General features: G+C 44.4%; 1 protein-coding gene across 11 annotated transcripts in view; it reads right to left on the bottom strand.

Annotated features, from left to right (window-relative positions):
- The window catches only part of DUS2 (dihydrouridine synthase 2), a 43,914-nt gene that overhangs the window by 19,512 nt on the left and 2,635 nt on the right, over window positions 1-21,767 (bottom strand). For 8 of the 11 annotated variants that reach the window (XR_014805772.1, XR_014805770.1, XR_014805771.1 and 5 more), the window contains 5 exons: window positions 20,539-20,666; window positions 7,803-7,848; window positions 4,085-4,176; window positions 3,246-3,289; window positions 2,036-2,096 (listed from right to left, as the gene is read on the bottom strand). Coding sequence is in view for 7 of the 11 variants with exons in the window: in XM_084960092.1 (XP_084816218.1) it covers window positions 2,036-2,096; window positions 3,246-3,289; window positions 4,085-4,176; window positions 7,803-7,848; window positions 20,539-20,664 (369 nt within the window). In the remaining 4 variants the exon portion in view is untranslated. Of the gene's footprint in view, window positions 1-2,035; window positions 2,097-3,245; window positions 3,290-4,084; window positions 4,177-7,802; window positions 7,849-12,099; window positions 12,332-20,538; window positions 20,667-21,767 lie in introns of all 11 variants that reach the window. The other 3 variants (XM_084960095.1, XM_084960096.1, XM_084960094.1) reach the window with 1 other exon arrangement.

The following is a 21,767-nucleotide window of genomic DNA, read 5'->3' as shown; positions in this document are numbered from 1 at the left end:
TGCCAGCCTTTCCTCCCTCTACCCTCATCACTCACCTCACTTCCCAACGCTCCCAGTCAAATCATTTGACAGCCAAGCGCTGTCAAATTCTACCCCAGTTTGGCTTCTCTTCTTTCCACCCCTCGCCTCTCCTGTGGACCCAGGACACTTATCTCCTATATCGTGTTCTGACCTCTAGCTTCTTTCCACTCGAATCCACTAGTCATATGGCTTCCAGATTAGTATTTCTAAATATTCCTGATGTATTTATAGAGTATATTTAGAAAGACACAAGAAACTAGTAACACTGGTTTTCCCTGGAAGAAGAAACTAAGTTTCTGATCATGTGTCTTCTCTGTTCAAAAAAAGGTCGGAGATATCTAAAATCAAAGTTCAGGAGTTCCCACAGTGGCACGATAGGATTCCACTGCAGTGGTTCAGGTCACTGCAGAGGCTTAGGTTCAGTCTCCACCCACAGCAGTAGGTTAACAGATTCAGCACTGCTGCAGCAGCAGCGTAGGTCACAGCAGTGGCTCAGATTCGATCCCAGGCCTGGAATTTCCATATGCTGCAGATAGAACCATAAAAATATAAACAAAATAAAACAGAGGTTCAACTAATCTGGTCCCAAACAAGATGTTCAAGTCTGTGTCCTCTGCTTCCTCTTTACCTCCCACCCCTCAACACTCTGGTCAAATCAAGGTTGTCGTCATGGGCCACTCCCTTTGCACACAGGGTCCCAAGTCTCCTTATCAAGGAGCACATTTCTCCGTAAGATCCTGAGTTTAAGGGCTGCCTTTCTGCTCTTATTCATTTCACAGCAGCCTTATATATCAGAACTTTTCTGATATGACAATGGGGACATATGTATTGCATCCTCTATTTTTTTAATAATGTATGTCTTGGTTTTATTTATGAAAAGATAAAACCCTCTTCATAGTCTTCTTTCTTTTAACATTCACATCATTTGTTTTATTACTTAGGCACAAGTGCTGTGTGTGTGTGTTTATGTATATATGTTTATGCGTGTATGCACGTTAAAATTTCCTTAAGCATTTAAGGAGTTGCCATCATGGCTCAGAGGTAAGCGAACATGACTAGCATCCATGAGGACACGGGTTTGATCCTTGGCCTCGATCGGTGGGTTAAGGATCCGGTGCCGCTGTGAGCTGTGGTGTAGGTCAGAGACACAGCTCAGATCCCGAGTTGCTGTGGCCGGTGGCTATGGTTCCAATTGGAACTCGTAGCCTGGGAATCTCCATATGCCGTGGGTGTGGTCCAAAAAGAAAAAAAAAAAAAAAAAAAAAATGATGGAGTTCCCATCATGGTGCAGTGGAAACAAATCCGACTAGGAACCATGAGGTAGTGGGTTTGATCCCTGGCCTCGCTCAGTGGGTTAAGGATCTGGCATTGCTGTGAGCTATGGTGTAGGCCGGTGGCTATAGCTCCAATTCGACCCCTAGCCTGGGAACCTCTATATGCCGCGGTGCGGCCCCAAAAAGACAAAAGACAAAAGATGAAAAAAAAAAATTTCCTTAAGCATTTGAGGGTAATAACATATATTATAGCCCTTGACTCCTAAATATTTCAATGTGTTTTTTTTTCCTTTTTCGGCCAGCCCATATAGAGTACTCAGGTGAGGAATTGATCAGATTCAAGCTGCAGCTGCAACCTGTGGCAACAATGGATCCTTTTAACCCACTGTGCTGGGCCAGGGATCAAAACTCCATCCTGATTCCTGCTGATCAGATACACTGCTGATCTTGCTGCTCCACAGGGGGAATTTCAATGTGTATGTATCTCTCAGGAATAGGGATGTTCTTAACATAACCACAGAAGTTAACCACTTCATATATTTAAACTGCTAGAGTATTTTTAGCAAATTTACCATGCTCTATATTCCAATTTTGCCAGTTGATCTAATAATATCCTTTTGAACATTCTGCCTATTCGTACAGGATCTAGTCCAGAATCAGGTACTATACTTAGTTGTCCCTTGTCAGTTTCCTTTAATCTGCACCCTATATTTGTGAAGAGTATAAAGAAATCAGTTTACCTTGGTGGAATATTCTTTTGGACAGCCCATGTTGACGTCAATACCAGCCACATCATTTTCTCTGGAAAAACATGAAGGAGAAAAACTAATAAATATTCGACTTGAGGGCAGGATGTAGAGTCAAAGGCATGGGTCTGCACTCATGAAATTCCTGCTATGTCCCTGGCCTCTGAAACACACCAACCCTCAGGGTCAGAAGCTGAAAAATCATATCTCTAAAATGTGCAACTGCTTCCCCTTCTGAGCAGAGCTTCAGAGGAAGAAGATGAGGTGCTCACACACGTAGGAAGGGTTAGTCGTAGAGGACTTTGCCAGATCTGAGTTGCATCAGGTAACTCGAATACCGAGTGACAGCCACATTGCCCTCGATCCCAGAGTTCCCATTCTACCTGGGTCATGAAAGCCATTAGCCAATGCACAAAAGTAACATGAGCACAAGAGCCCTCTCCCAGAGCACTGGTTCTAGTGGAAGGTGCGGGACTATCTTAGTGTGTTAGGCTGCACAGCTGGCTTCCTCCAACAATCCTCATGTGTAGAAAGAACCCTGTCCTCCTATTTTGGTACATACACAGTTAACTAATGCCTGAGTTCCTTCTCACCCTTGTTGTAATTGATAACAACAGCTCATACTTACTAAGCACTCTCTGCGTGCCACATACTGCAAAGACATTGATATGCATCGTTTCATTTACCCTTCCCTATAACGCAGAGGGAGGTGGTACAACTAGTCTCATTTCACAGATGAGCAAACTAGGTTCTCAGTGAGGTTAAGGAACTTACCTCAGGTCCCACAGTCAGCGGGTAGCAAAGCCAGAATTCCAAGCCAAGCCTGTTTAACTCAAAAGCCTGTCTCCTTAACCACATTACTCTCCTGCCTTCATTAATTTAGGAAGCAGTCTTATCTAAACTTCATGAAATTTAAAGACCCAGGGCTCATAGTCCATGAGAGTCCCTGGAAAGGGAGCTTCATGAATAGACTCTAAAAAATCAGCTCCCAATCAGAGGTTCTCTGGGGTCCAGACGCAGGGACTGGAGTTCCCGGGCAGCCCTCAGATGGCACAAATAGAAAAGGAAACCTGACACTCTTAACCTGGAAACCAAAGGTAGTAGGCTAGGAAGCAGGAGGGTAGTCACCTCCAAGTTTACAGGACAGTGAGACCTCACAGCCCACAGGAGAGGCAAAGATAGTCCTAAAGAGAAAAGAACTTACACAAGCTTGGCCACGGCAAGGGCTCGCTCTGCATCTGAAGTCCCCTGGGAACACAAGAGGCTGTATCAACCACTGCCCTGACACAGGTACAGATGCACAGACAAACAAACCTAGGCATGCCATGCACACATGCACACACACACATACACATGCACACCGGTGGAATCCAGCTGGCATTCTCTTAAACAGCTGGCCCACTGGACTAGCTCACTGTTGATGGCCAAAAGTGGACGGAGAAGGCTGAGAAAATGCCATCCATGCTGGGATTACTTTCAGACATACAAAAATGTTGGGACAAATTTATAGTGAACATTCATATACCCATCACTTTGTTAATATTTTTCTATATTTACTTCATCATTGTTACCAATTCTTTACAAACCTAAACATCACTCAGGAGGTATTTCTGAAAAAGTACCAAGAAATACCCAAAGCGGGAGAAGAGAACTATAGAATCACTACAACCCTAGCACAAATCTTAACTACTCTTGAGCAAACCTCATTTCTTTTAACGGGAAAACATGCAGACTACATAAAACAAAGATCAGGATCTGAATAAACAATGCTAGGGAATAAAGATATATAAGTCATACCAAAGAGACAATCCCTACAATGAAGGAAATTAAATTTGAGACCGTAAGCATGTAACAGACTCCTAATAGCTGGATTTTCATAAACTGTTTCCAACAATATAATCACTCAGGAGCATATCTTTGAAAACCAGTAAAGCAGGGTCTTCAGAAAGACTGAAGACCACCATGCAGTGGAGCCCAGGCAAGTAACACTGGCCTGGCCCAGGGCAGGAGATGGGAAATGTGCTCCGCCTTGGGATCTCATACCATCTGGAAGACAACCCTGCTCTGCTCCCTTTCGCAGGTGCGGAAGACCACTCGGTCATCAGGAGCGACAAAGTCCACTGTGCTGAGCGCCTCTGCAAGAAAACACAAACACACGGGGCCACCCAATGAAAAGCAGGTTCACCTGAGCCTAATCCCTGGAAGACAACTCAGCAAAAAGTATCACCTTGAAGGGAAAAATGAGATGCTGGAAGTGCACCATTCTTAGAAGAAATCATTGCATTCAGGGGAGACTTCTGACATGCTGGTGATGGTCTACTCTCTGACCGAGGGATGGTTAGTTACATGGTTGCTCGCTTTACAGTTACTTGTTAAATTGCCTTCTTGTGTTTTATGCACCTCTCTGCACAGTATTTACAATTTGCCATTTTTTTTTTTTTTTTGCTTTTTAGGGTTGCACTTGTGGCATATGGAAGTTCCCAGGCTAAGGGTCAAACTGGAGCTGCAACTGCCTGCCTTCACCACAGTTACAGCAATCAATTTGGGATCCAAACCCCATCTGTGACCTACACCACAGCTCATGGCAAAGCCGGATCCTTAACCCACTGAGTGAGGTCAGGGATAGAACCTGCATCCTCGTGGGAACGAGTTAGGTTCACTACCACTCAGCCACAACGGGAACTCCTGAGGTTCAGCAAAGATAATGTTTCTTAATTACTTACCATGCAGTAGGTACTATGAGTGGAAATTTATGACACAGTCAATCCTCATTATTTGCAGTTGTGTATTTGCAAATTTACCTGCTTGCTAAAATTTATTTGTAACCCCCAAATAAATACTTGTGGCATCTTTGTTATTCACAGACGTGCATAGACTGCAAAAAATTTCAGTCACCAATGCACACATTCTCAGCTGAGGTCAAAAAGACAACGCACTGCCTTCTTGCTCTCATCCATAAACAAGTGCCTTTATGGTGGTATGTTTAATGCCGCCTTTTTTTTTTTTTTTTTTTTTTGCATTTTTGTGCTTCTTGTTGGTGATCTCACTGTTCAAAATGGCACAGTGTTGCAGTGCTGTCTAGGGTTCCTAAGCATAAGAAGGCTGGGAGGAGTTCCTGTTGTGGCACAGTGGAAATGGATCTGACTAGGAACTATGAGGTTGTGGGTCCAATCCCTGGCCTCGCTCAGTGGGTTAAGGATCCAGGGTTGCCATGAGCTGTGGTGTAGATCACAGACACGGCTTGGATCTGGCGTTGCTGTAGCTGTGGCATAGGCCGGCAGCTGTAGTTCTGATTAGACCCCTAGCTTGGGAACCTCCATATGCTGTGGGTGTGGCCCTAAAAAGCAAAAAAAAAAAAAAAGAAGAAAAAGGCTGTGACGTGCTCTGCAGAGAAAATACACATGTTAGACAAGTTTATGCAGACATGAAATCATAGCGCTACTGAGTGTGAGTTCAATGTTAATGAATCAACAGTATATATTAAAGAATTGTCTTTTAACAGAAACATACATAAAACAAGGTTATGTATTGATCTGTTAATGAATTAGCTTGCAGGAACCTAATCCTGTATTTTCCCTAGGAGCAACATTCCAGTATTCACTAACTTGGTGTTTACAGAATATAACTATTGCAAACAACAAGAATCCCTCATGCTCTTCACGATGAAGCTCAAGAGTAAATACTAACATTATTAGCTTTCAAAGATGACTAGCACATGGAAGAGTCCAATGTGGCAGATAGGAGAATATGCCTATCTCAAAGGCTATCCTAAGAAATAAATGAGATATTTAATGCAAGTAAAGCATTGCTTTCTTTTTCTTTCTTTCTTTCTTTTTTTTTTTTTTTTTTGCTTTTTAGGGCCACACCTATGGCATATGGAAGTTCCCAGGCTAGGGGTTGAATCTAAACTGCACCTGCTGGCCTATGCCACAGCCACAGCAACTACGGATCTGAGCCGCATCTGCAACCTACACAATAGCTCTCGGCAATGCGGGATCTTTAACCCACTGAGCAAGGCCAGGGATCGAACCTGCAACCTCATGGATCCTAGTCAGGTTCGTTAACCGCTGAGCCACAAAGGGCACTCCAAGCATTTCTTAAAGGGAAGCTGTTATTAGCATCCCAGCACTGAACAGATTAGAAGGTTTAAAAGGTGGGGTAAAGGCAGAGACGTGTTGGGAGAGATAATGGAAATGATCGCTAACAGCAGAGACTGCTCATGACTGATAGCGACAAGTCTGAGAGAAGAACCACAAAAACTTAGTTCATACTACAGCTTTATGTTTAACATGAAAATACTGAAAGTCCTGTTAAAGTACTGCTGAAATCAACTCTGACACAGTCATCTGCAGGTACTGATATGGGAAAACATCCCAGTAGAAAAGTAAGTGGCAAAACAAGTATCATGATCCCAAGTGTGTGTAGGGGGAAGAGTATATGTAAATACGTCATATTTTTATACATACACTTTATGAAATGTGTAAAAAGTACATTTTATTTCTCTTTGTGATTATTCTCCAAGTATGGGATTATGGGGGATTTTCACTTTTCAGGTTATATACATCTATAACACTGAATTCTTCATAACACAAATAAAACATAAATCTAGGAGTTCCCATCGTGGCTCAGCAAAAACAAATCTGACTAGTAGCCATGAGGTCTCAGGTTCCATCCCTAGTGTTGCTGTGAGCTGTGGTGTAGGTCGCAGACGTGGCTCAGATCTGGAGTTGCTATGGCTGTGGCATAGGCCAGTGACTACAGCTCCAATTGGACCCCTAGCCTGGGAACATCCATATGACATCGGTGCAGCCCTAAAAAGACAAAAATATGTGTATATATATATATATATATATATGTGCGTTTGTGTGTGTGTGTATATAAATCCAAAACAAAGACAAAATTGACAAAAGTTCTAGTGAATTTACATAAGATTTCACAATGTGGGATGTGGAGAGTTCCCTTTGTGGCACAGTGGAAATGAATCCGACTAGTATCCATGAGGATTCGGGTTCAAGCCCTGGCCTTGTTAGTGAGTCAGGGATCTGGCATTGCTGTGGCTGTGGTGCAGGCCAGCAGCTGCAGCTCCAATTCAACCCCTAGTCTGGGAACTTCCATATGCTGCAGGTGCAGCCCTAAAAAGCAAAAAAAAAAAAAAAAAAAGATTTCACAAATGTGTATACATTTCAAATGTGTATACATTTCAAATATCTCAATACCACAATTCTAATCAAAGCACAATCAGTCTCATCAATAAAGCAGAAGCAAAACCACAATTCAGCACAACCACTTCCATTTGCAAGTACTTACATCTCCCTTATCTTATTTGATCCTCTCTCCAACCCTACAATTTAAGTAAAGTAGGGATTATAATTTTCATCTTATAGCTAAAGAAACTGAGGCAGAGAGGTTATGTCTGCCTCAAGAGAGGTCACTTGTCCAAGGTCATAGTTAGAAAGCAGCAGAGCCAACACCAGTGCCGAGGCTATCTTGACCCCAAGCATCCCTCCTGTTCTATGAAACCTGGTGATTTCTACGCCAGAAAGCCTGCAGGTAGAAGGCATTCTCAGCCTATTTCACATCTGGCTATTTGTCACAGTCTCTGGAGAATAGTGACTATTTTCAAGAGAGCATATGATCCACAAAATTACAAAGCTGGGCAAGGAGCACCCTGGAGGACACTGTCACCTGGGCAAGGGCAGTGGTAGCACAGCTTGAGCATGACCGGGTACACACACAATCCTGGGACCAGAGGTGCACTCACCATTGACAACTCTCTTGCACTGAAGCATCTTGAGATCTATCAGCTCCTGCAGAGGAATCAGAGGGCACCTGTCAGTCTCAGACACGCAGGTCCTGCGCACAGTGGATAGACCTTCATCACACACTTGCTGGAGGCTGCTTCGGTCATCCTACCACCACATCAAATCATGGCTTTGGGGAGTTCCCATTGTGGCTCAGTGGGTTAGGAACCCAATATAGTCTCCATGAGAATGTGGGTTCGATCCCTGGCCTCGCTCAATGGGTTAAGGACCTGGTGGCATTGCTACAAGCTGCAGTGTAGGCCTCAGCTGCAGCAGCGTAGGTGGCAGACACGGCTCCAATCTAGAACGCTGCTTAGGCCCACAGCTGCAGCTTCAATTCCACCCCTAGCCTGGGAACTTCCATATGCTGCAAGTGAGGCCATAAAAAGAGGTAGGGGAGAAAAAAAAAAGAAAGAAACATAAAAATCATAGCTTTGGGGACACATAGTTCTGTCCTCCCCCACCAAGCATGGCAAGCAGTGACCTGAGTGAGCTCCCTTCTGTCAGCTGCTCCTCCCAGGGACCTTGCAGAGATTGGTGCCTATAAGGAATGAGCCACCATTCAGGGAGTCAGAGAGAAGGCAATAGCCTAGGACGTGGACGTCTAGACTTCCCTCACCTCCTAAGTGAGCTCCCGTCCATCCCCTCAAAGACCTTCCCACTCATCCCTGTGCAAATGGCAAGCAGTGACGGTCTCCCAGGAAACATCCAAGGACAAAAGTGGGACCAGTGAACAGAAGCACAAAGAGGACGATCTGAGATTGACACAAGAAAAAATAGTGTAAAACCCCTATCTAACATGGGTCATGCTTTGTGGAAACGAAAGGGTAAGCACCTCTGCTCTGGAGATATTCAAAGATTCAGGAAAGAAAGGGAAAATAGGGTTCTTCAAAACCAGGATTACAAAAAATGAAGGGAAAGCTCATGTCCCCCGAAGGCTTGAAGTCCTCTACCTCTTGGTGGGAGACAAGACTGCTTTGCTTTGTTCAGTGATCATTTCAGCAGAAGTGGAAGACAGATCTGAAGAGCCAGGCACTGCCACACTGCCCAGCAGCTCAGGCCCAGGGTTCTGGGAGTCCAAAAGAAGTCAGAAACTCTCAGCCTTGGAACTCATCCTCAGACTGACTCCCTGTGAGTCTAAGCAAGTCACGACCCCAGCCAGGTGGGCAAGATGGCCTCTGCTCCCTCAAGGGAGCACTTAGGGCTAAGGCGGTCAAACAGGACCTATGGTATCCATGGGGCTCCCCTTCCATATCCATCATCCAGGTTAATACACATTCTAGGTATTTCTGGGGCTATTCTCTCCATGTTTTTCCAGGTCATGAAGTATCTGATGCTCACCAGGCCTGACCACGCAAATCACCACCAAGCAGTATGGATACTTGGTAGGCATCCAAGCCCCAAGAATCAGTGTGACATCCTGAGAGCCCAACACAGAGCCTTTTGGCTAGCGACCATCGTTGCAGGGGTAGGCAAGAGGGCAAGTGGACAAGTGGGCAACACTGAGCGGCCGTGCTTACAAGAAGATCTGCAGCCAGGCTGAGCTTCGGCAAGAAATGCGCAGGGGAAAGTGAGGCAAGCCCTTGGGGGGCCCTGGCCCCACTAACAGTAACCTGATCTCCTCAGGGTTCCTCAAACCCCCTGCCAAGCTCACCTTTACAACCTCACCGCCTCTTCTTTGTGTGCTAGTTACAGATGCACCTGTCACACCTTTATCATTAGACAACGAACACCCAGAGGAAGGTTCTGGGTTCACACAAAGGTGAGCTCTGAGGACCCTGACTAGGGAGCCTAAGCCCCAAGAGGAGAAGCTGAGGCAAAATGGCCCTTGAAATGTCTTATGCTCTTCTCTGCCTCCTCACTACACTAAAGGAGCCTTTGGGGCCTGGAGACAGTCTCATTTCTTTGTGGAATTAGCATCTAACATGTGCTCACTAAACATCTTTGGAAGCCGGCTTCGATACTTTACACACAGCAGATGCTCACCTGTTTGTTACATGAAGAAATCCATTTAAATTTTCACCAATAAAACCATAAGTGTGCCTGGTCACCCATATACCCTCAACACTATTGTTTACTGATTTTATTTATTCTAGATAGTTCTCTGGGTACAGAGTAGGACTTCATAGTTTTTCCCACTGCATTTCCTTAATTGGTGAAAACAAACATTGCTTTTTCATGTGGTAGTGTTTCTCATCCATACATTTTCCTACCCAACTGCCTTTCTTTTCTCTTTGGCCGTGCCCACAGCATGTGGAAGTTCACAGGCCAGGGATCGTACCACAGTCGCAACCCAAGCCCTGCAGTGACAACACCAGATCCTTAATCCACTGCACCACAAACTCCAACAACTGATTTCTCATGAGAAACAATGAAGGCCAGAAACCAAGAAGGTGGAATTCCCAATGTGACTCTGTGGATTAAGAACCCATGTGGATTAGTATCCATGAGGATGAGGGTTCAATCCCTGGCCTCACTCAGTGCGTTAAGGATCTGGCGTTGCTGCAAGCTGCAGCATAAGTCATAGCTGCAGCTTAGATCCAGTGTTGCCATGGCTATGGCGTAGGTCGGCAACTGCAGCTCTGATTTGATCCCTAGCCTGGTAACTTCCATACACTGCAGGTACAGCTTAAAAAGAAAAAAAAAAAAAAAAAAACAGGAAAAGATACTCAATATCATTACTCATTAGGAAATACAAATCAAAACCACAATGAGTTCCCTGGTGGTTCAGTGGGTTAAGGACCGGCATTGTCACTGCAGAGGCTCAGGTTGACTGCTGTCGCTCAAGTTTAATCCCTGGCCTGTGACTTTTTACATGATGTGGGCTCAGAAAAAAAAAAAAAAAAATCCACACAATAAGATATCGTTTCATAGCCATGACAATGGCTATAATCAAAAAGACAGGAAGTGTTGGCAAGGACATGGAAAAAATGAAAACCTCATATACTACTAATGAGAATGTTAAATGGTATAGCAGATTTGGAAAACAGTCTGGCAATCCCTCAAATGGACCAGGCACATTTAAACAGTTACCATACAATTCAGTAATCCCACTCATAGGTTTATACTCAAAAGAAAAGGAAATATGTCCACCCAGAAACTTGTACACACATATTCACAGCAGCATGGTTCATAAAACCAAAAGGTAGAAATAATCCAAATGCCTATCAATTGATGAGCCAATAAACAAATTGTGGTACAAACATACAAATGATTATTATTCAGCCATTAAAAGGAATGAAGTACTAGGAGTTCCCATCATGGCTCAGCAGAAACAAACCCAACTAGTATCCAGGAGGACACAGGTTTGATCCCTGGCCTTGCTGAGTGGGTTAAGGATCCAGAGTTGCTGTGAGCTGTGGTGTAGGTTGCAGATGCAGCTCAGATCTGGCATTGCTGTGGCTGTGGTGTAGGCCAGCAGCTATAGCTCCAATTCAACACCTAACCTGGGAACTTCCATATGCTGCAGGTGTGACCCTGAAAAAAAAGGAGTTTCTGTCGTGCCTCAGAGGAAACAAATCCAACTAGGAACCATGAGGTTGCAGGTTCGATCCCTGCCTCGCTCAGTGGGTGAAGGATCTGGCGTTCCCATGAGCTGTGGTGTAGGCTGGCAGCTACAGCTCTGATTAGACCCCTAGCCTGGGAACCTCCATATGCCGTAGCTGTAGCCCTCAAAAAGACAAAAGACCAAAAAAAAAAAAAAAAAAAAAAGGAATGAAGTACTGATACAAGCAAAGATAATGGATGAACCTTGTAAACATTATGCTAATGGAAAGAGATCACACACATAACATATGATTCCATTTATATGAAATGTCCAAAACCAGAAAAGCTGTAGAGACATAAAGCAGATTAGCGGTTTCCAGAGACTGGGGAAGGAAAAAAATCAGAGAGTGATTGTTAATGGATATGAGGTTTCTTCTCAGTGTGATGAAAACAGTCAAAAATTGACTGTATGGGTGGATACACAATTCTGTAAATATACCAAAAGCCAATGAATTATACACTTTAAATTGGTGATTTATGTGGTATGTGAACCATATCTCAATAAAGATGTTAAAAAATGCTTTGAGGAACAATTTTGTGTCAATTGGCAAAACCAGAACATGGAAGATAAATTAGGAAAAAATACTATATAAATATTAAATTTACTGCAGATGATGGCTCCATAATAATAGTTATTTAGAAGAATAACTTTGTTATTAGAAAACACCAATGAAATTTGAGAAGTCAAAAATCACTGTGCATGAAACTTACTCTAAAATAGTGAAATCAGGAGTTCCCATCGTGGCGCAGTGGTTAATGAATCCGACTAGGAACCATAAGGTTGCGGGTTCGGTCCCTGCCCTTGCTCAGTGGGTTAAGGATCTGGTGTTGCCGTGAGCTGTGGTGTAGGTTGCAGACGCGGCTCGGATCCCATGCTGCTGTGGCTCTGGTGTAGGCCGGTGGCTACAGCTCCAATTAGACCCCTAGCCTGGGAATCTTGGGCCTGGGAGTGGCCCAAGAAATAGCAAAAAGACAAAAAATAAAAAATAAAATAAAATAAAATAGTGAAATCACAGTGCATGAAACTTACTCTAAAATAGTTTAAAAAAACAAAGAGAGAGCACAAATTATAAAACAAATCAAGCAAAATGTTGACAGGAAGCTTATCTGGGTACAGGGTATAGGGATGTTCTTTGCCCATTCCTGCAATTTTTTCCATAAATTTGAAAATTTTTCCTAAGTTTTAAAAAATTACCCATTCTGATACAACCACTATGGAAAACAGTATGGAGGTACCTTACAAAACTATACATAGAACTACCATATAACCCAGCAATCCCACTCTTGGGCATATATCCGGACAAAACTTTCCTTGAAAAAGACACATGCACCTGTATGTTCATTGTGGCACTATTCACAATAACCAAGACATGGAAACAACCCAAATGTCCATCAACAGATGATTGGATTATGAAGATGTGGTACATATACACAATAGAATACTACTCAGCCATAGAAAAGAACAAAATAATGCCATTTGCAGCAACATGGATGGAAGTGAGACTCTCATACTAAGTGAAGCAAGTCAGAAAGAGAAAGACAAATACCATATGATATCACTTATATCTGGAATCTAATATACGGCCAAATGAAACTTTCCACAGAAAAGAAAACCATGGACATGGAGAAGAGACTCATGGTTGCCAAGGGGGGAGGGGGAGGGAGTGGGATGGAGTGGGAGCTTGGGGTTAATAGATGCAAACTATTGCCTTTGGAATGGATAAGCAATGAGATCCTGCTGTGTAGCACTGGGAACTATGTCTAGTCACTTATGATGGAGTGTGATAATGTGAGAAGAAAGAATGTATACATGTATGTGTAACTGGTCACCTTGCTGTACAGTAGAAAATTGACAGAACACTGTAAACCAGCTATAATGGAAAAAATAAAAATCATTATAAAAAAATAAAATAAAAATACAAAGATAAAAGACAAAAAATTAAAAATCACCCATTCTGAAAAAGGGGGGAGGAGGTATGCTGTTGTGGATCAATCAACTAGTATCCATGATGAGGGTTCAATCCCTGGCCTCAATCAGTGGGTTAAAGATCCAGCATTTCGGAGTTCCTGTCATGGCTCAGTGGTTTTAACAAATCTGGCTAGGAACCATGAGGTTGCGGGTTCGATCCCTGGCCTTGCTCAGTGGGTTAAAGATCTGGCATTGCTGTGAGCTGTGGTATAGGTCGCAGACACAGCTCAGATCCCGAGTTGCTGTGGCTCTGGCATAGGCCAGCAACTGTAGCTCTGATTAGACCCCTACCCTGGGAACCTTCATATGCCATGGGAGCAGCCCTAGAAAAAGCAAAAAGACGGAAAAAAAAAAAAGATACAGCATTGCCGCAAGCTGCAATGTAGTTCACAGACACAGCTTGGATCCCATGTTGCTGACTGTGGTGCGGGCCAACAGCTGCAGCTCCAATTCTACCCCTAGCCTGGGAACTTTCAAATGTCACAGGTGTGGCCCTAAAAAAAAAAAAAAAAAAATTACCCATTCTGGGCAAAAGACTTGAATAGGAATTTCTTCAGTGATGGTATACCAATGACCAAGAAGTATATGAAAACATGTTCAACATCACTAATCATCAGAGAAAGGCAAATCAAAACCACAGTAAGTATCACCTCACACCCATTAGCATGGCTACTATTCAAAAACTCCTAAATAAGGAGTTTCCATCATGGCTCAGTGGTAACAAACCTGACTAATATCCATAAGGACGCGGGTTCTATCCCTGGCCTCACTCAGTGGGTTAAGGATCTGGTGTTGCTGTGAGCTATGGTGTAGGTCACAGACATGGCTCACATCCCGCATTGTTATGGCTGTGGTGTAGGCTGGCAGCTACAGCTATGACTGACTCCTAGCCTGGGAACTTCCATATGCCTTGGGTGTGGCCCTAAAAAGACAAAAAAAAAGAAAGAAAGAGAGAAAGAGAAAGAAAGAGAAAGAAGAAGTGCTAGCAAAGATGTGGGGAAATTGTGTACTGCTAGTGGTATTGTAAAATGGTGCAAAAGACAGGGAAAACAGTATGGAGGATCCTCAAAAAATGAAAAATTTAACTACCATGATCCAGCAAATTCCACTTCTGGATGTGTGTGTGTGTGTGTGTGTGTGTATACATATCCCAAAGAACTGAAAGCAGGATCTCAAAGAGGTATTTGCACACGTACATTCATAGCAGCACTATTTAGAATAGTCAAGAGATAGAAGCAACCCAAATGTGCATTAATAATGAATGGAAAATAAAAAATAAAAAAAAAAGGAGTTCCCATCGTGGTGCAGTGGTTAACGAATCCAACTAGGAACCATGAGGTTGCAGGTTCGATCCCTGCCCCTGCTCAGTGGGTTAACGATCCGGCATTGCCGTAAGCTGTGGTGTAGGTCACAGACTCGGCTCGGATCCCATGTTGCTGTGGCTCTGGCGTAGGCCAGTGGCTACAGCTCCAATTGGATCCCTAGCCTGGGAACCTCCATATGCCACGGGAGCGTCCCGAGAAATGGCAAAAAGACAAAAAAATAAAAAAAAATTTTTTTAAATAATAATAATGAATGGATAAGCAAAAAGTAGTATATATACAATAGAATATTATTCAGTTAAAAATGGAAGGAAATCCTGTCACATAGTACAACATGGATGAACCTTGAGGACATTAAGTGAAATAAGCCAGGCCCAAAAAGACAAATATTACATTTTTGAGTGAAATAAGCCAGGCACAAGAAGACAAATACTACGTATTTCTATTTACATGAGGTATCTAAAGTATTCAAATTCACAGAAACAGAAAGTAGAATGGTGGTTACCAAGAGCAGGGTAGGGGAGGAAAGGGAGTTGTTGTTTAACAGGTATAGAGTTTCAGTTTTGCAAGATGAAAAGGTTCTGGAGAAGTGTTTCACAACTACTGAACTGTACACTTAAAACTAATTAAGACGGTAAATTTTATGTTATATGTTTTTTACTACGAAAAGAAAGAAAATTTTAAGTACCCATTTTGGTAATCGAGGCCTCTTAAGAACAATGCCTTCTCCCTTCATCCTGCTTATTAAAAAATTTAAGTCTAACAGGCAGGTGTCCTTTCACAGTCTGGACCACTGGAGTCCCACCGTTCTTATAAAAAGGAATAGGTTGGAATTCCCTGTGGCTCAGTGGGTTAAGGATCCAGCATTGTCACTGCTGTGGCTCTGGTTACAGCTGTGGCACAGGTTTGATCCCTGTCCCAGGAACTTCCACATGCCGTGGGTGCAGGCAAAAAAAAAAAAAAAAAAAAAAAGAATAAGTACATGACATCTGATAACCTCTAGAAAACTTCATCAGTAGGGCAGATCTTGGTGGGGAATCAGACAGCTCATCCCCTTTGCTGAGATGGTCCTCCTTTCTTCACCTCCAAATGCTGAGGGCTTTGCAGGGCTTTTAAGGAGGTGCCTATGCCTGACATGCCCGAGGTCCTACACTAGGTCCTGAGAGGTGGGTGGGGTGGTTTGACTAATCCCACAGATGGGTCAACTCATGTAAACACTATAAAATTATCTAAACAGCTGGCCTGCAGAGCAACTCTGGATCCACTAGGGGGCACCAGGCACCACACTGTGCCTTTCCCAGTCCTCCCAGGCCCAGTTTCCAATGACCACTTCACTTCAGGCAGGGGCCAGCTGGCCTTCCTGCCTGCATGCCTCTACTTCACAGGAGCTAGATTTGGGTAAAGGGCCTAGGTCTCCTCTTGCAGAGGTCCCTTAACTTGTTCATAAGCATGGTGACTCTCCAGGAGCAAGCGCTCATCCAAAATCAAGCAGAGCTCTGGAAGAAAGGATTAGTGTCACAATCATTAGGAAAACCAAGCTTTGAACAATTAGGAGGGCCCTTTTTTGTTGCTGTTGTTCTTTTAGGGCCACATGTGTGGCATATGGAAGTTCCAAGACTAGGAGGTGAATCAGAGCTGCAGCTGCCAGCCTATGCCAGAGCCACAGCAATGCAGGATCTGAGCCACATCTGCAACCTATACCACAGCTCACGGCAATGCTGGATCCTTAACCCACTAAGCAAGGCCAGGGATCAAACACACATCCTCATAGATACCAGTCAGATTTGTTACTGCTAAGCCACAATGGGAACTCCTGTTTTCCAAATTTTTTATTTTATTTATTTATTTTGTATTTTTAGGGCCATACCCATGACATATGGAAGTTCCCAGGCTAGGGATCAAATGAGAGCTATAGCTGCCAGCCTACACCACAGCCACAGCAATGCAGGATCTGAGCCACATCTGCAAACTACACCACAGCTCACAGCAATGCCGGATCCTTAACCCACTGAATGAGGCCAGGGATTGAACATGTGTCCTCATGGATACTAGTCGGGTTCGTTACTGCTGAGCCATGATGGGAACTCCATGGAGGGGCACATTTAGAAGTCATCACATAAATCCTGAGTCCAGGATTTCCCAAATGCTTGAAAACAACTCTAGGAATTCTAAACAAAGCAGCTGATGGAACAACTGGAATCTGCAGGCCAGCTGTTTCACACTACCCAGCTTTCAGGACCCACATCACAGACTGATTCCCCCAGGGCTACGAACACATCTGTGGTCCCAGAAAAATACTGCTCACATAGGAAAAGTGTACGCCAAGGGAGATGAATATGTCAATGTACACTACTGCCTTTTCCTCACTTCTAGCAACCCCCAGAATCTCGCCCCAGACTAAGTTTGAGTCCAGGTGGTCTGGTGACTTAAAAACCTGAAGCCCTTACCACCACTTGGTCCAACAGAGGAAAGCAGCAGGATGGCCATGGTGAAGACACAAATGAATCTGAAAATAAAAGGTTAGCACTCAACGGACCCACCTCTACTTTTCATGAAGGCACAAGATTAGGGAGAAGAACATGAAGGGTCATCAGAGTAAACAAATAATTGATAGAGATAGTATGCAAAGCATGGGTAGGGAAGAGAGGGGCACAATACATCCTGACCTAGAGAACTTTCTGGCAGCCTGGAAGATTTGTGACTCTACACTAACAACCCAGCTCATATTTTGGGGGATTCCTCACTTCCACTTTGACAAACCACTTAAAAATCAGGTCTTGGAGTTCCCGCCATGGCTCAGTGGTTAACAAATCTGACTAGCATGCATGAAGACGAAGGTTAGATCCCTGGCCTCGCTCAGTGGGTTGAGGATCCAGCATTTCTGTGAGCTGTGGTGTATGTAGGTCGCAGACGCGGCTCAGATCCTGCATTGCTGTGGCTGTGGCCTAGGCTGGCAGCTGTAGCTCTGATTTGACCCCTAACCTGGGAACCTCCATTATACCACAGGTACGGCCCTAAAACGCAAAAAAAAAAAAAAAAAAAAAAAAAAAAATAGGGTCTTAGGTCTCTGTGACCCTGAACTATGGAACACCCTTTCTTTCTTTCTTTCTTTTTTTTTTTTGTCTTTCGTCTTTTGTCTTTTTAGGGCTGCACCCAAGGCATATGGAGGTTTCCAGGCTAGGGGTCCAATCGGAGCTGTTGCTGCCGGCCTACACCACAGCACAGCCACACGGGATCCAAGCTGCATCTGTGACCTACACCATAGCTCACAACGCTGGATCCTTTAACCCACTGAGTGAGGCTAGGGATCGAACCCGCAGCTTCATGGTTCCTAGTCGGATTTGTTTCCATTGCGCCAAGACGGGAACTCCCTGGAACACCCTTTCGGACGCCCACCTTCAAAACATACACTCTCTCCTTCCCATTTCACCTTGTCAGCACACTATATGCCTCTGTCCCTGCCCTGCTGTAGATACTGGCATGCCAATCCCCAGCCATGGGCACCCCCACCAGGCTTCTCAGCCCTCTTTCCCATAAAGCTGCAAACCAGTACCATCATGAAAACCTGTCTGCCAGGCACACCTCCCAGTACCCAATTCCTACGGAATAGAACCAAAACACCTTCGCTTTCTTCCCAAAGGTCCCTAGACCACTCCTGCCATCCTCATTTCCAACAGAAGGCTGGCTCCCTATATCGTGTAAAACAAGCTTCTGGGGCAAAACCCCTCAGCTTCCCTTCCTTTCATCGCCTTCCCTCTCTCCTCCTTGCCCTATCTCAGAGGAAGTCAGGTTCTCACCACCTCATCAAGAATCCTGTCCCCTCCAAGACCTGTTGTTACAAATTCCTCCAATCCCTCCAATCTCCAGGCCTCCCTTCATTGCTAAGCCCTTCCTCTTATGCTACAAACAAGCGAGTTGCCAAAACCCAACTTCCTTCACCCAGCTTCCTTCTCCAGCTATCTGTCTGTAAACTTCCTCCCTTCATCTCTTCAATTCCTGGGTGGTAGCCAACAGCCCTATCTCTGCTTCCTCATTTTGCTGCTCAGTCCTCAATCTGTTAACCCCACAAGTGTTCATATCTATGTGCCACTTTATTATTTTATTAGCTGTCCTCTAATTTTCAAATCAAATACCTTCCTAGTCTTTTTACAAGTGGATTTCTCTGCATCACCTGACACAGTTTAAAAAAAATCTGAGTTTTGCCTTCCCTGACACTATACTCCTAATTTGACTATTTCTCTCACGCTTTTACTATTCCATTATTAATTACTGCCTCACCACCACATGCAAACACACCACACACACAACCCCAGTACATCAGGATATATTCTTTTTTTTTTTTTTTTTTTTTTTTTTTTTGCCTTTTCTAGGGCTGCTCCCAAAGCACATGGAGGTTCCCAGGCTAGGGGTCCAAACGGAGTGGTAACCGCCAGCCTACACCACAGCCACAGCAACGTGGGAACTGAGCTGCCTCTGCGACCTACACCACAGCTCATGGCAATGCCGGATCCTTAACCCACTGAGCGAGGCCAGGGATCGAACCCACAACTTCATGGTTCCTAGTCAGATTCATTAACCACTGACCCATGACGGGAATTCCATCAGGATATATTCTTCCCAAATCCCCTCTTAAGCCCTCTCTTCTCTCTATACCAGTGGCTTTCTTTCTTATTTTTTCCTTTTTTGGCCACTCCATAGCACACAGAATTCCCAGACCAAGGATCAAATCCAAGTCATAGTTGCGATTTAAGTGGTAGCTGGGGCAATGCCAGATTCTTAACCCCAGGCCAGGGATCAAACCTGCATCCCAGCACTCCGAAGACACAACCAATCCCGTTGCACTACAGTGGGAACTCCCCAGTGGCTTTTTTTTTTTTTTTTTTTTTTTGGCTTTTTGCCTTTTTGCCTTTTCTAGGGCCACTCCTGTGGCATACGGAGGTTCCCAGGCTAGGGGTCCAATCGGAGCTGTAGCCACTGGCCTACACCAGCCAGTGGCTTTCTTTTTAATTAAACTTTTTATTTTGAGACACTGGAGATTCACATACAATTGTAAGAATGTGAGCTTCTATGTGCCCATTGCCCAATTTCTCTCCATGGTAACATCTTGCAAAACTGTAGGACAGTGTCGAAACCAGGATGTTGATAATACTTCCAACACCACAGGGATTCCTCGTGTTGCCCTTTTATAGCCACATCCTCACCCCACCACCCTGGCTCTTAAAGACAGAAACACTTGGGTAGCTACTTTAACCTCTCATATCCACTAGAGGAACACATCAGGATTGGGGACTGTGAGGGAAGCTGGCCAGATAATTCCAACACATGCCCAATTGAGAACTACTGCTCTTACTCCCTACCCGGTATCAGCTACCCTTGTAACTCTGTTTTTCCTAGAAGATGCTTGCTGAGTCTGGGTCTAAGTCCTAAAACTCTCCAGAGCAGCCAGTAAATAGCCGGCCCACTAGCTACTTCCACCAGAAAATTTTGTGGCTCCCAAAACAATCCCATCCAGCTTCCCTCGCCTGAATCTGGCCCTTTTCCTCTCTTTCTGACCTTGAGGTCACTCATTCATGTACTGCATGCACATTAAGTCCTACAGGGGCCAGAGCAGAGACCTGACACGACGCTCATCCATCCACCTGGCCCGGGTGACCACAATGCTTCTGTGCAGCCCAGGCTCCTGGTGCTCAGCTGGGTTCATCCAGCTCCTAGGTGTCATGCGTGTTTGTTCTGCTGCCTTCAGGGAGCCCTGTGAAGGGAGTGCCCACTCTGCCTCCCCTAACTCCTGACCACTCCCACCCACAGATGGGGAGGCTGCGCTTGAAGAAAAGCTCTCTGGGAAAATCAGGAGCCCCTTACCTCACAGTATACAATGTCTGCTCCATAGTCCAGGGCCAGCAGCCGCATTGGGAGAGTCCCTACCCGAACCATAGGGGCTAAGATGAGTTTGTTGTGGTAGCACAGGGAGAGGCTGTTCACAATCATTCCTGAAGAAATGGAGAACAAGAATCAGAAATTCAAATGAAGAAAATATCTTCTGGGAGTTCTCGCGTGGCGCAGTGGAAACGAATCAGACTAGGAACCATGAGGTTGCAGGTTCCATCCCTGGCCTCACTCAGTGGGTTATGGATCCATATATAGGTCGTAGATGTGGCTCCAATCTGCTGTTACAGTGGCTGTGGCGTAAGTCAGCAGTTGTAGCTCCGATTAGACCCCTAGCCTGGGAACCTCCATAGGCCTCAAGCGCAGCTCTAAAAATCAAAAAAATTAAAAAAAAAAAAAAAAAAGAAAGAAAATCTCTTCTGTTATCCAGAGCAGGCTTTCCTTCTTCCTCCAAAACGCAGCACTTAACGCACTTGTTTTCCTTTTCTCTGATCATAAAAATAATGCATGCTCATTCATAAATCCAACTAATATTTACTAAGTGTCTAGTCTGTGCCAGTCACTATCCTAGTCTTTCAAGATACATTAGAAAACAAAACAGGAGTTCCTGTTGTGGCTCAGTGGTTAACAAACCCGACTAGTATCCATGAGGTTGCAGGTTCGATCCCTGGCCTTGCTCAGTGGGTTAAGGATCCGGCATTGCCATGAGCCATGATGTAGGTGGCAGACATAGCTCAGATCCCGAGTTGCTGTGGATATGATGCAGACTGGCAGCTGTAGCTCCAATTCGGCCCCTAGCCTGGGAACCTCCATATGCTGCTGGTGCAGCCCTAAAGAGATAAACAACACACAAAAAAAGAAAAAGAAAACAAAACAGACAAAAAGTCCTGCTCTGGTAGAGCTTTCACTCCAGTGGGGAAACAGGCAAAGAGAAAAAAAGAAGCATAACAAATAATTAATACAGTATGTTCGATCCCTGGCCTTGCTCAGGATCCAGCATTTCAGTGAGCTGTGATGTAGGTCGAAGACAAAGCTTGTATCTGGCGTTCCTGTGGCTGTGGCATAGGCCAGTAGCTACAGCTCTGATTTAACCCCTAGCCTGGGAACTTCCATATGCCACAGGTGCGGCCCTCAAAAGATTTAAAAAAAAAAAAAAACACTCAGATGTCTTAAGGGCATCTTCTACTAAGTTTGTACAAAACAGG

The sequence above is a fragment of the Sus scrofa genome, chromosome 6 (genome assembly GCF_054392235.1).
Source record: "Sus scrofa isolate SSC_HxYL_T2T_F1_AM1 chromosome 6, Sscrofa_HxYL_maternal_Yorkshire_Landrace_v2.0, whole genome shotgun sequence".
Taxonomy (NCBI): Eukaryota; Metazoa; Chordata; class Mammalia; order Artiodactyla; family Suidae; genus Sus; species Sus scrofa.
Note: the sequence above shows the minus strand (reverse complement) of the source record. Positions and strands in the feature narration are given on the sequence as shown.